This window comes from Metarhizium brunneum, chromosome 7, assembly GCF_013426205.1.
Source record: "Metarhizium brunneum chromosome 7, complete sequence".
Classification (NCBI taxonomy): Eukaryota; Fungi; Ascomycota; class Sordariomycetes; order Hypocreales; family Clavicipitaceae; genus Metarhizium; species Metarhizium brunneum.
Genome location: NC_089428.1, coordinates 477499 through 492942, shown reverse-complemented (window position 1 = coordinate 492942; position 15444 = coordinate 477499). Strand labels below are relative to the sequence as shown.

At 28.7% G+C, this 15444-nt stretch overlaps 4 protein-coding genes across 4 annotated transcripts; all 4 read right to left on the bottom strand.

The window, feature by feature from the left end:
• Window positions 1–820: 820 nt before the first annotated feature.
• G6M90_00g107020 (uncharacterized protein) lies at window positions 821–2044 on the bottom strand (the record flags this gene model as incomplete). The annotated part of the gene is made up of 1 exon (XM_014688648.1): window positions 821–2044. One exon carries the CDS (start codon window positions 2042–2044, stop codon window positions 821–823), a length of 1224 nt encoding a protein of 407 aa, XP_014544134.1.
• Window positions 2045–2152: 108 nt separating this feature from the next.
• Window positions 2153–2776, bottom strand: het-6_13 (Heterokaryon incompatibility protein 6, OR allele; the record flags this gene model as incomplete). Its single annotated transcript, XM_014688649.1, has 1 exon — window positions 2153–2776. One exon carries the CDS (start codon window positions 2774–2776, stop codon window positions 2153–2155), a length of 624 nt encoding a protein of 207 aa, XP_014544135.1.
• Window positions 2777–5016: 2240 nt separating this feature from the next.
• G6M90_00g107000 (uncharacterized protein) lies at window positions 5017–5556 on the bottom strand (the record flags this gene model as incomplete). Its single annotated transcript, XM_014688650.1, has 1 exon — window positions 5017–5556. The coding sequence occupies one exon, from the start codon at window positions 5554–5556 to the stop codon at window positions 5017–5019; it is 540 nt and encodes a 179-aa protein (XP_014544136.1).
• A 2672-nt stretch (window positions 5557–8228) lies between these two features.
• On the bottom strand, window positions 8229–8372 carry G6M90_00g106990 (uncharacterized protein; the record flags this gene model as incomplete). The annotated part of the gene is made up of 1 exon (XM_066131715.1): window positions 8229–8372. The coding sequence occupies one exon, from the start codon at window positions 8370–8372 to the stop codon at window positions 8229–8231; it is 144 nt and encodes a 47-aa protein (XP_065987805.1).
• Between the last annotated feature and the right edge of the window lie 7072 nt (window positions 8373–15444).

The following is a 15444-nucleotide window of genomic DNA, read 5'->3' as shown; positions in this document are numbered from 1 at the left end:
TGGTGAATCTGAACAGCCGATTCTGTGCCCATTCCGCTTGTGCCGGCAGTATGAGTTTTCAAGCTACCACTTATGTTGAACTACAGTGGGAGTTGAAAGGGATTTAAGCAATCGGGTACCCGTTGATTGCGCTTGATAGTATAATATGCTACAGTATATTAGTGTATACTGTATTGAAAAAAAAAACCTACCAAGACTGTAGTTACGCGATGATTTCAACAGGAAGAAGGGGGATAGTTTCGAGCAGCAGCTACTTGCCCTGGCAGGCAATCGCGAGTCAATGGCCACCAATGGTAGTGCAGTTGCGACAATCCCAATATCTACGCCAGAAGGGCTACCAACTAGACGAGAAATTGGCCGGCAAGAGACTACAAGAGCTGGACAACCACCCACCTCGTAGAGCTGCAAGAAGGAGAACTTATAAAAAGCACGACGAGAAAGCACCTGGCCCACAGGCGATGGGAAACTATGGCAGGGTCAGCAAAGTCAGCCAAGGCGCTCTCGTCGTGAATGTCGACAGGCAGCTTCCAGTGATGGCATATTAATCATCTCAGGCAAATTCTGACGCGTCACCCGGTTCGACGGCAACCACCGTCCTGTACATCCGCCAGCCCTTGCGGGAAACGGCAATAGCAATCGACGGCAAACTCGAGGCAGTTTTTACTCTGCAAAAACGGAAAACGCGCAGCAGAGGAAGCAAACGAGAATAACAATACGCTAAGCAAACTGCCAAGAAGGAGTGTGTGGCGCAAAATAAGCATCAATGAGCGTCCCGACCATGACCCACGCCTCCGTACTGCCCTTCCAGAAATGACATCGGTCATCGTATCGCTAGTCTTTTCTTGCAAAACTTGCCGAGCTCGAAATCCTTCAAGTTCTGTCCCTCCATAAAACCATGGAAATAAGCCGTGCCCACAAACATGTACGATCCGTCCTCGCGCGGGCGCAACACCGCGGCTTCGCGTAGTCCAAAAAGAACAAAGATGGCGTCTCCCGGCTGTGATATGACGGGGCCAAGGCCGAGAAACCTAGCCTCGGACAATAGCAGACTGCGGCCCAGCGTCTGGCTGCAGGCCTGCTTCAGGATATTAACCTCGTCTAGGGGTCTGTCTACAAGGGCCTCTTTTGCTGGCTGCTCAGCCTGGCATGCCGCGCCGACTGTGTTGCCCGACGGGGCGAGGCCAATATGACGGGACGCGACGGACAACAACTTGGGCGCTGAGGGGGCAGCGGCAGCGCCAGGGCTAGATGGTGACATGGACGGCTCGCTGGGGTTGATGTCCTCGTCTGCATACCGAACCTGATGGCGGATCCAGCCGTTGCTGCTGCTCAATTGCCCGGCTATCAGTGTCTCGTAAACAATCCTCTGCACAGAGCGGCGTAGTGCTTCTGGTGTGGCCGAGTCGGGGATTGCTCTGGCAGCCTGCAGCGGTCCGCCCGAGGCCAAGTCGTCGACGATGCGCTCCAAGTCCCAGGTCCATTCCAAGCCTCTGCCGGTCTGAGTTGTGCGTCGCTGCAATGGTTCCTCGGTATTCTGTACCTTGGCATCCTGCAGAGTGTCGATTTCGTACCCATCGACATGGAGGGTCCGGAAATCGTCCGAGAAGGAAATCGGAGAGGCGGGCGTCCATTTGAATGTGGGAGGAGGTGGCCAGTACTTGTAAAACCTCCATGTCTCTGGGCCCCGGGCCAGGTCAGCAACCCACGACGGGTACTCTCCTGGGTCGTCAAGGTGGTCTACGAAGCTTAGAACCTCTAGATCCTGATGCTCGTCAATGTCGGAGGCCAGAGCGGCGGCGAAAACCTCATCGACGGGCGCGGAATAGTCGGGTCTCAGCCTCGCTCTGGTGAACTCATTGGTCATTCCCAGCAGAGAGTAGATCTTGTCTCGAAGATCCGCACAGTTTCGACGCCGATGGTCGAGGAGGCGGAGGAAATCGACAGAACGCTTGACCGCAAAGTCATACTTGATGTAGAGCATGCTCCATGCTCGGTCCCTGGCGCACGATACGCGGAGAGGGTGAGGGAACTGTGTGATGGGCATCTTGCAGTGTGCCAACAGCGAAATACTGAGCGCCAGGACGGGCCATGATATCGTCGTGCTTCCGCAACGGAACTCGGCCGTTCGGGCAGCGACCAACTCCTGGACGATCTAGGCTCGAGTCCACCAGGGCCGCATGAACAGTTGCGCCACGGCTTCCCAGTCGTCGTTGAAAGCCGGCTCCAGATAATCGCCGAGACCGCGCAGGAAATCTTTTTCCACGTACCGCTGGGGGTCGAGACTCTCTTCCGGAACGATGCCGGCCTGTTCTAGTCGGGCACAGACGTGCTTTAGGAATGCGATGGCTCTGTCGCTCTCGCTGGAAGCCTCCCCTAGCCAGAGAATGATCCTGTCAGCGTTTGCGTAAATGGTTTGCATGTGCCGGACCTGGTCGTTCTTCTCGGGTATATACATCTGATTAATGCAGATGGCGTCTACCCATAGCGTGAGCGTGGCGCTGCTGTCCCTGAGGCCGCGGAGGGCTATCTCCAGATTTCTGGTGATGGTGTGCCTCGCGTTGTTCACGATGATGTCGCTCGTGACGCTTGGGTCGCCCCAAGCATATGAGAGGCCTGCATATTTGCACTGGGACCCCTCTTCTTGGGACACATGGCGCAGGGTGCAGCGTAAAGGATCGTCGCGCTGCCCTGGGTGGACATCCAAGATACGGAATGTATGAGGCACGTCCATGTCGAGGTGGAAATAAACGAAAGTCGAGACATCGAGCGACTCCATTCTGGCCCCGGCGAAGATGTGCTCCACTTATAGCCGTCCGCGATTAGTAAGAAGAAACGGCCGATTTTCCAATACATACACACCCGGAGTGGAAGCAGATCAAGATAAAATGAACTTAACCACCAGATGGGCTGATTATTGACGTCCAACAAAGGGAAGCGGGCAGGGTAGATGCTCATATTTTAAAGGCACAGCGTCAGTGCTTGGATGGATGAGTTATATTTTCGTTAAAGCTGAATGAATGGTGTAACCCCGCAGCCTGCATGTGTGATCACTGATTGCTGGCTTACCTTCTTACATTTTGACTGGGCTTCTTAGATTTGACTATGCCTGCCAGTGTCCTTTCTGATCAGGTGACCAGCTGAGACCGGGGCATCTGCAGGATTATAACAAGGCGTGGTTAGAAGCTACACCATCGTATTTGATGCGAACTTTTTTCGTGTAAAGTGTTATTGCATACAGCCTTTCCATGTAGCTCTATACGACTGACATTTGGGATATTTATAAGTATGTCTTACCGTGGTTTTGACGCCGACAACTTCTTTACCATAATAAAACAACGCTTGGAATAGTACCAAACTACCAAGGAATCTACTGCAAGTCTTTGGGCCAAAGTTCTAAAGGGGAGGCATACAAGTACATACGGACCGTTGAAGCCGTCTCCCCGCCTGCCTAAGCTGACATGCACTGCCGACCTACTTGGCGATTCTGCTTGAGCTGAAGCCATGGTGGTTGGCCTGAAGCGATTCGTCCTACATATATGCCACCTGGCACCACTCAGCCGTACTCACCCATGTAGTCAGCTCTTTCCACTCGGCAATTACATTGCCTGAAGCTGCTCTGCACGAGGGGTGCTGAATCATTGGCTGCCACTGCCAGTCCAAATCCCACGACTGAATAGATTGCCTTGAAGCGCAATGCCCTATTATTTTCGTCTCTCTCCCTGCCACTACTGCTCATCAATAAAACATGCAGTAAACGCTACTTATTTCACTCGGTGGTAGTATGTCCTTAGTATTGCGACCTCGTCTTCACTCATCTCTTCTCGCATCCCAGGCAATCCTACATGCGCCCGACACAACTCAATTACAGGACTCGAAGGAGCCCGAGCTCTGTGTCAAAGTCCTTATAGTTCCCGTGGAGGAACAGATGCCCAAGGCTATCCTTAACAGTCCTCATTTTCCACACGGCGGTAGAGAGAATCCTACAAGGCCTGCACTGCTGCACGAGGCTGGCAGCAGCAGTAAGTAACCACACATGTGTAGAAAAGCATTCAAGAGACCTGGAGCCGCGCAAAGAAGTCTCTTGGAAGAAACGCTTGGATCCTTCCCGCAAGGCTGGGGCCGTTCCATGGGCGACAAATAGTAAGCGCTCAGTAGAGCCCGCCCGGTCTTCTTCGTAGGCTTTAGAAAACCACTTGGCGTGTTTTACCCATAAAGGCGAAAGAAGGAACTGCTGAGATGGGCATTTTCAATAACAGAGGCGCAATGATAACTTGTCTAAAAGAGATTAAAAAAGAGCCGTAGAAAAAGCTTTTTACGTATTTCCGGGATAGTTATCTCGGTATGTTTTAATTGTAGAAAGGTTATACTGAAAATTTTATAGTTCCTTTGATATACGGGCAAAATTCCATGGCATGCTTAAATGGCGGCTGGAGCCGAACAAACCAACACTAGAGTTAACACCAACCTTAGAAGATTTCGAGAATCTGTTTATTATTAAATGTTATTACCTGCGTTGATAACATGCTGCGGGAGCTGGTGAACCGGGCTAAACTGTAACTTGGCCGCTGGTAATAGTGTAGCGCAGTCACAACGCAAGAGGTCCTCCTGAGGGCATGTATCTAGAAGGCCGAGTAGTAAAATAGATGATAAGTGGCGAGAAAGGAACATGGCCGGATATTTTCGATTAGACGGCTACTTCACTTGGTCGTTTCGTCCACCGGAGGTTGGTGTTATATACCTAGTAGGTATTTATGTACCGTGGGTAGTTGAGAGAATACCAGCATATATAAGATCCAGATGTGGATTATTATATACAAAACAAAAATAATGATTTTGTGAAGAGGCTTAGTTAACAATAAGTCTCATAACGTGACACAATTAGCATAACATACAACATGATATATTAAAGCTTCATGAACTATCTCATCCCAATCTACTCTGGACTACCTTTTCGAATGTCATGACCCCCCCCCATCTTGCATGTTGTTGAGTTGTCAGCTCTTTGTCCTTGCTGTCTTAGTAGGCATCGACACAGCGGGCCCCCTCAAAGAGGTCCAGCGACTTGGCAAGCAGTCCCTTGATGTCATCGGTAAAAGGTCGAGCAATGTTCCTGGCAAATCCGGACGAGATCTTGTTGAGAATAGTGTCGATTAACTTGTGGCCAACAAAGTTTAGGGTGCTGAGCTTGGCACGAGTGACATCGCACTTCTTGGCCTTCTGAACATCCAAAACTCGGCCCTTGACGTCGACGAAAAGAACTTTTGCGCGATTATCCAGAATCTGGACGGGCTGAAGAAGAGCCGCAGCACTGAAGAGGCCGATGGATGGAGTGCCATCGGTTACCATTTGCCCGTGTTGGATGGTGGCGATGACATTGTCGGCTGCCTCGACAACCGGCTGGATGTCGCCGTTGAAGGACTTGGTAGCAACGTCTAGCTTGTTGAGGGAAGACGTCACGCTGTTGATGCATTTCGCGAGGGGGTTGTCGCGTTGAATAACCATCGCGCAAGTCCCTGAGATGGCGGCCAGGAGAGTGACGGGAGTAGCGAACCTCATGATGCTGGGGCTTTATCTGTGGAGTATGGTTAAAGCGTAGGTAGGAGTAGAAGTGATGGGATTTGGATACTGCTGTTCAATTTTATTTAGCAAAGATAGCCGAGGGTCATGTTGCGGCTTTATACAATCGTCTGTCTCAGGCGGCAGTCTCCGGGAGCTTGCTTGACGCAAACATTCTTCGCCGGCCGTCTCGGTCCTTTGCGTTACATCTAGACAAGAATGATCCCATGAACCTGGTAGTACCGAGGATGGAGCTCATATCGAGTGGCAGGAAGTCGAAATCTGCATCTGGCTGAGGAAATGGATTCTAGAGCGTGTGGGAAATGCGGCGCCAGAGTCGGTGGGCAAATCCGGATGGGGGAGTTGGGTGGTCTTACTTCTGCAGTTAAGTCAGCTTAGCTTAAGCTTCGGACAAAGATGCCGTCTCTGTATTCCGATGGAAGTCGTATCCAGGTCGTAAATGTTGAGTCTGATGTCAATCTACGGGGCTTCCCGTAAAGCCAGCCAAAGCCACTTGAGCAAGTTGGGCCTATTTACGGCTGCCATTCTCCGCAGACTGTCAGGTGGTAAGCACGTGAGACGTCAAATACGTCTTCCCGCGGATATGATCAGATCATCATGGTCTGAGCATCATACACCTCAGAGCGGCAAGAGACCCAGAAATATGGATCATCCGTCAACGGAGAAGAAACGACATTGCCGCAACACATCAAGCGCCTGCACTCAAAACCGTGCGCAAGCGCTTGACGGACACGAGCACACCCAACCAAGCACTTGAGGACCAATCCCAAAACTGACCAGGTGTTCTTCTGACATCTGCTGTATAGTACGAGTCGCAAAAGCACCCTCGGCCATTTTCCCGACACTTGCATTCTGCATGTCCTCGGTGTAAATCGGGCCGGAGTCCTGTTTTCTGCGGGTACGAGTCGCGGATTGTTTTCTATTAACTTGTTCTGCCTTGGCTTCTAGACTTCAGCGCTCCTAATAGTCCAATCAGTCAGTCTGAAAGCTTCGGACTTGTCACGAAAACCTCAGCAGGGCTCAGGCCATTTGTGGGGCAAGGACCAGACTATACCTAATCTGTAAGTCACCTATGGTCCTTGACCAAATAGCCTGAGAACCGTGTCACGATATTTGGGCGTCTACGAAAATATTTTGTACAGAATAATCGGCTACTTTTAAAGCTATTTTTATTAATAATAACGCGGTGTATAGTTAATTAAATACTTAAAATTAATTTCCTTACTATTATTTTATAATTGATTAGATTTTGGACCATGTCGGTCCAAAACCAGCGTTGTTAGAGTGCGCGGTCGAACCCCCCCCCCCCCCCCCTTTTCCTTTTTTCACGCTCAACCAGTCCACTGCTTGTTCCGACGTCCAACCCAACTGAAGCACGTCTCCGAGGGGACGAAGCGGCCTCAAAGACGTCGAAAAGCTGCCGAAGAGGGACATTATTTTTGGGGAATTTATCCTTGTCCGCCAAGACTGAGACGAGCTTCGAACAATGATCGCTCGCTAGGGACCGAAACCAACCTTCCGCGATCTCTAGGCCCATGATGAGATGAGCATACACGCCGGTCTTTATTTCTTGAGCCAATACGTTAGTTTTCTCTATCCTGCTATTGACAAACACGGACTTTGCTCCAGGAAGCCTCTGGATCTTTGACGCACCTCTCCTGCCCGATTCGGTTTAAGGGGATAATAATAAGCTAGATACCACCGCGACAAAACAACAGTGCTGTCTGGAATACGATATTCTTGCCGAAAGACGTCTTGGCTGTAAGGAGAAGGTCTTCTTAAATACTAAATGCCACATGGCATCTATCTGCTTCTAACAAGGCTTAAATAAATACAGGTAGCGCTTTAAGCCTGCGCAGATAATACCCTTTTACACCTACTCAGATATATATCTTACTTTCTTAACCAGATCTTATATAGCTGTTATGCTCCCGGTGTTGTGAGTATCACGAGTAAGATCTTTTAAGCTGTTTATAGTTTTATGTTATTATTTGTGAAAGCTTGACCTAATTCTTATAGAAAGTGCGAAGACAACACGAGCTTAATAACCTTATAAATAAGTAAATCTGACCAAGGAAGGACAAATATAGCATCTAATAGTGCCGAGCGGCTTTCTCTGCGCAAATTTCTTTGCTCCTCCCGCCCAAATCGTGAAAATGGTAGGTGGATAGCGGTTCAGAAGCGGTTTTCTTTGACACTTATTAGTGTTTTCTATAGAGCACAAGTATTAAGAAACTTAAAAAAGCCTATACACAGATAGAGTATATCTTGGTATATAATTGATTAGATTTCTGGGTGAATACAGCGTGGCTTGACGTGGCTATTGATGAAACTGGAAAATCGTAATTTTTGATCACCAAAAACGCATACAAAACGACCGCAAAGCAGTGTGCGCTGTGACAGGGTCCTCAGGCTATTTACTCGAGGATTACCTCAGCAAGCTCAGACCGTTTGCTCGCGCCTGCGGCGGCGGACAGCGCTATACCTAATCAGTGCAGATTATATAACGTCCTCGAGCAAACGGTCCACGATTTTGGGCGCGTGCGGAGAAATTTTGCGCAACTTCGAAGGCTATCCTATAACTATTTTTGTCCACAAGCGGAGATTATATAGTAGATTGAATAGACTTATTTGATTCCCCTACTATTATTCTATAATTGATTAGATTTTGGACCCTGTCGACCCAAGACTAGCGCCGCTAGACTGCGCGGTTTAACCTGCCCAACAATTTCAACTCCGCAACCCACCCGAATTGCTCCTAAATCTGAGGGATTCTTGTTTGTCCCTTTTTGCATTTTTCATAAGACACACCAATAAAGGATATTAAAAAATCAAGGTATAGATAAAATATAGCTTAATACATAATTGATTAGGTTTATAAGCAAATATAATATAGTTTAAGGAGTGTAACGGCTAAGGTTCCTAAGGGATAAACTAGTTATAATTTATATTAATAAAATAATTAAGGCAGTTAATCTAAGCAATTAATTATTATATTAATAATAAGTTATAAATTATAACTAAATAATTAAAATTAAAAAGTTATAAATAAAGCTTATTTAATATAATAATTTATATTAAAAGCTAAAAAGCTAAAGTTTATTTATAAAAAAAAAAATTATAATAATTATATAATTTATTATATAAAATTAATTAAGTAAATTAAAACTTAATTCCCTTAATTTTTATATTTATTAAAGTAATTAAATTTTAAATATTTTAATTATTTATATACTTAATTTTATTAAAATTCTTTTATTAATAATTATTATTATAAAGTAACTTATAGAATTAGCTTATTTTATAACTTATATTATAGCTTATAATTAGGTTATAATATAATATTTTTTTTTTATAATTTTATTTTTAAAACTTAAATTATATTTTATAATAAATATTTTATAAGTTTTTTCTTTTTTTATTATTATTTTTTATAATACCTTTTTAATATTATATTTAATTATATTTTTAAAAATAAGCTAAAAGCTAAATTCTTAATTTATTATAATAATTTTCTTTTTATAATTTTAAATAACTTATTTTTTTTTAATATACTTTTTTATTTTTATTATTTAGCTTATAAATAATTTTTTTATTAAGTATTTTTTATTAATTTTTCATATTATATAAAGTATATTTATAATTATTAGTTTTATTATAATATTTTAGGTATTTTTTCTTTTTAGCTATAATTTATTATTACTTAATATTTTAAGCTTAAATAAAAGTTAAAAAAAGTAAAAAAAAAAGCTTTAATTAAATAATAATAAGTATTTTATTTAAGAAAATAAAAAAAAATATAATTTAAGAAAATAATATAAGTAGTTTTATAAAGTATTAATAATATAAAAAAGTTAAAATATATAAAAAAAAAAAAGCTAAGTATAAAAAATATTATATAATTAAAAACTATTTTTTTTTTTTTAGTTTATTAAATATTAATTTTAAAAAAATTTAAAATAATATATATTTAAATATTATATTATTTTTTTTTTATTTATAAACCTAAAATTTATTAATTTTAATAATACTTTTAATAAAATTACTTTAATAAATACTAGTATTTTTTTAAGTATTTTATAAATTTTTATATATTTTTTTTATATTTATAATTTTTTTACTTAATAAAATATTAATATTATTTATTTTTTATTTTTATATTTAAAATTTATTTTATTTTATACTTTTTATTATTTAAAATTTTAAAATTTTTTTTTATTAATATATTATTTAATATTTTTTTAAAAAGTAAAGTATATATTATAAAATAATTTTTTATAATTTTTAATAATAAAAATTTATAATTATTTATTAATATTTATTTTTTAATAATAAATAATTTTAATTTTTTATAATTTAATTTATTATTTAATTATATTATTTTAATATTTTATTAAAGTAAATAAATTATATTTTTTTTCTTAAAAATTAATTTTTTTAATTTTTTATAATTATAATATTATATTATTTTATTTTATATAAATTTTAATTTATATTATATTTTTTTATATAATTCTTTTAGTTTATTTATTTATAATATTATTTATTTTATTTATAATTTTTTATATTATATTTAAAATATTTTAAAATTAAATTTATAATTAATATAAGCTAATATTTACTTTATTAATTTTAATATTAAATTATTATAAATTAATTATATTATAAGTAATTATTTAATTTAATTATTTTATTAATAATTAATATAATATTATAAATATTATTTAAGTATTTAATTTAATTTTTTTATTTATTTATTTATTTATAAATAATATATAATACTTAATTTATAATTTATTTTAAGTTATATTATAAGTACTTATTAAAACTTAAAAGTAAATATATTTTTTTTATTTAATATAATTTTTTTTAATAATTTATAATTATTTATTATTATTTATAAAAATATATATATAAGTTTTTTTATATTATTTATTTTTTTATATAATAAAAAGTATTTATATTTTATAAGTTTATTTATAATTATAAATGTATTATTATATTTTATATTAATTATTAGTTCTTTTAATATTAATAGCTTTATAATATAATTAAAAGCTATTAATTTTTATAATTATATTAATATTAATAATAATTATAATTTTTTATATAGCTTATATTATAAAGCTTTACTTTTTTTATATTATATATATTTATTAATAATTTTTTTAATTATTTTCTTAATTTCTAAGAAATTATATTATTATTATATTTTATTTAATATTTTATAAATTTCTTAGTATTTATAAGCTAAATATTTATATATTTTTTTAATATATTTTTTTTATAATTTTAATAATATTTAGATTTTTTTTTTTATATATTAATACTTTTTTTAAGTAATATATATATTTTATTAATATATTTTTAATATATTATATACTATTTATTATTTATTAATATATTTTATTATATATTAAGTTTTTTTTTTATATTTTTAATATAATATTTAATTATTTTTATTAAAAATTATTATTTTTATTAATTTTAAAAAGTTATTTTATTATTATAAATACTTTTATATTATAATTACTTTTTTAATTTAAAATATTTATTTATTTATTTTTAGATTTTTTTTAATAAATAATTTTATAATTAAATTCTAAAAAATATTTAATTTATTAAATTTATTATTTATTTAATTATTATAGTATTATAAAATAAAAAATATTTTTATAATTAATATATATTTTAATTTTATATTTATTTTTTATAAAATAATATTTAAATTTCTTAAAAATATTAATAATTATTAAAAAATTTTTATTATAAATAAAATAATTAAGTTTTATTTTATAAAGTCTTTTTAAATAAAATATAATAAAATATAATTTTTTATTATTATTTTATTATTTAATTTATATTTTTAAAGTAAAATTTAAAAAATTAATTTTTAATTTTATTTTTTTTTTTAAATTAAAAATTCTTAAAATAAGTTTAAATATAATAAGTTTTTTAATTTTATTAAAAATATATTATATTTTATTATTTTAATTTTATTATTTATTTTTCTTAATAAATTTATTTAAAAATATTATAATTTTATTATAGCTTTTAATAAATTTTTTATAATAATTTATAAAGCTTTTAAAGTTTTATATATTTTTAATATTTTTTTATATTAATTAATTTTTTATTATTTTTACTTTAAATTTTTTTATTTATATTTTATTTAATTATATTATATATTTTAAAAAGTTTATTTTTTAAGTATAAAATTTACTTTTTATTAATTTTATTAATAATTTTATATTTTATAATATTTATAATATTTTATATATATATTTTTTATAATTCTTTAAGGTTTTTAAGAAAATTAATATATTATTTAAATATATTATTATAAAATTATTTAAATATTTTTATAATATATTATTAATTATTTATTAAAATATTATTAATATATTAATAAGTTTAAATAATATTATTAAGTATTTAAATAATTTAAATTTTATTTTAAAAATTATTTTTTATTTATAGTTTTTTTTTATTTAAATTAAATTATATACTTTTTTTAGGTTCAAAGTAATAAACTAATTTATTTTATATAATTAATTTTATAATTTAAAAATAAATAATAATAATATTTAATTTTTTATAATAATTATATTTAATTATTAATAATTTATTATTAATTATAATTTCTTATTTTTTTTTAAAATAAATATAATTAAGTATTTAATTTTTAATATAAATATTTTAATATAACTTTTTATTAATATTTTATTAATATATTTTTATAATATTTTAAGTTTTTTTATATTTAAATTATAAATTTTATAAAATATTATTAATTTTTTATTTATTAATTTAATTTAATAATTTTATTAATTATATTTTAATAATTTAATTTTTAACTTTTTTATAAATAATTTTTTATATTTTTAATATTTTTAAAAAATATTTTTAAGTTTTTTTTTTTTATTATTAAGTATTTATTATTTTTATTATTTTTATTTTTTTTATTTTTTTAAGTTTTTTATTTATATTTATAAGGTTTTTTTTAAAGTAATAATAATTTTTTAGATTTTAGCTTTTATTTTCTTATTATTTATTATTATTTATATTTTAATTTATAATATTATTAAAATTATTATAATAAATTTAATTATTTTTTTTTTATATTTATTATTTTTATATTATTTATTTATTATTATTAATTTTTAAATAATTTACTTAAAAGTTTTTTTTTTTTAAAATTTTATTTATAAATTAAATTATAATAAAATTTTTTTTTTTTTTTTAAATTTTATTAATTTTATTAACTTAAAATTTTATTTTATTTTAATTAATTTATTTTTTAATTAATTAATAAATTACTTTTTTATAATTATAAATATTTTAATATTAAATTATATTTTAATATATTTATAATATTAAGTTAAATTACTTTTAAATAACTTTAAATTTATATTTTAAAATAATTAGTTTTTTAATTAATAATTTTATTATTATAAATAAAAAGTTTTTTTTTAATATTAATTAATTTATATAATATTTTTTATATTTTTATAATAATTAATAATAATTAATAATTTTAAGTAAAATATAATTACTTATTATATTATTATTTATAAGTATATAAATATAATATTTTATAATTTTAATATTTAATATTATTTTATTATTTTATTTATTTTAAATTATATTAAAAATTATTAGTATTTTTTTTTTATATTAATTTATAATTTTTTTATAAATAATATATTTTATTTTTTAAGCTTTTTAAAATAAATTTTTTTATAATTTATTATTTTATTTTTTAATATTATTTTATAAGTTTAATTTTATTTTATAAATATTTAAAGTAAAATTTATTATTAAATATTTAATATAAATAATTATAAATTTAATTTTTTATTTTTTTATACTTTTTATATTTTAAATTATTATAATTTATTATATATTTTTTATTATATTTAAAATTAAATCTTTATTTATAATATTATTTATTTAGCTTTTATTTATTATAATATATTAATTTTATAATTCTTTTAGAATTTTTTTATTTAAATATATTTAATATTTATTATATTTATTTATATATTATTAATATTTTATATTATTATTTATATTATTTTTTAGCTTTATTTATTATATATTTTAAGTAATTTAATAATAAATATATTATATAATTTTTTATTTTATATTAAAATAATTTAAATAATAACTTTCTTTTATATATTAAAATTTTTTTTTTATATATATATTAATATTATTATTTATTTTTTATATATATATATAATTAATATATATTTAATTTATATATATTTTAAAATTTATATAAGCTTAATATTTAATAAGTATATTTAAATTAGGTTTTAAAATTATTATTTAATTATTATTAATTATTTTTATTTTTTATTTTAAAAGTTTTTATTTAAAATATAATATTTTAATTAAATATTTTTTTATTTTAATTAAAAATATATTTAATTATACTTTAATTATAAAATATACTTAATATATTATAAATATATATAATATTTATATTAATTATATATAATTTTTATATTTTAATAAAAATTTAAAATTATTTTTTTTTTTTTTTAAGTATTATAATATTAGGTTTTTTAATATTATAATAATATTTATTATAATAATAAAAATTATAAAATATTTTTTTATTAATATAAAAAAATATTATTATATAATTTATTTTTATATAATTATTAGTTTTATTAGTATTTATTTTTTATTTTATTTATTTTTAAATACTTTTAAAGTATTTAAAGTTATATTATTATTATTAATATTTATTTTTTTTATTTTATTTTTTAATTTATTAAAAAAAATAAAAATTTATATATTTTATTTTTTTTTATATTATTTTTTTTTATATTATTATTTTTTTTAAATTTTTCTTATTTTTATTTATTATTATACTTAATTAAAAAATTTTTAATATAAGTTTTTATTTAAATATTTTAATAATTTTAATTTATAAAGTTTTTTTTATTTTATTATTATAAAAGTTTTTTTTTTATTAATTATTTATTTAATTTTTTTTATATTAATTATTTAATTATTTATAATTTATTTTTTATAAAATTTATAATTTTTTTTTTTAGTTTTTTTAATTTTTTTAAAAATTATTTTTTTTTTATTTATTATTTATATAAATATAATAATTATTATTATAATAAAAAATTTAATTAAGATTTTTATATTTTACTTTTAATTTAATAATTTTATTTTTTTATTAATTAATAATATTAAGTTATTTTTTATTTTTTTTTAATATTAGTTTTTATTTTTTTTTAAGTTTTTTATATTTATTAATAAAATATTTTAATTTTTTATAATTATAATATTTCTTTTTTTTTTTATTTTTTTTAATAATATTAAGCTTTATTTATTTAAAATTAAAAGTATAATTATAAATAATAAGTTTTTTTTATTTTTTTTTTTAATTTATTTATTATTTTTTTTTTTTATAAAATTTTAAGTTTTTTTTTTTATTATTTTTATATATATTATTAATATTATTTATTATTAATTTAAATTATTATTATTATATAATTTAAAAAGTTATTTAATATATTTTTTTTATATAATTTATTTTTAATTTTTTTTTTAATTTTTTAAAAAAAGCTAATATAAATAGCTTATTTTTTTAATTTAATATTAAAGTAACTTATTTAAAATATATTATATAATTTAATATAAATTTTTTTTATTTAAGTTAATTTATATAAATAATTATAAATTTTATTTTATTAATTAATTTAAATATTTTTTTAATTATTTTTTTAAATTTTTTATAATTAATAAATATTTTTTTTATTTTATTTTTTTAATTATTTTTTATATTAATAAAATAATTTTATATAATTAATTTAAATTATATAAATATAATATTTATTA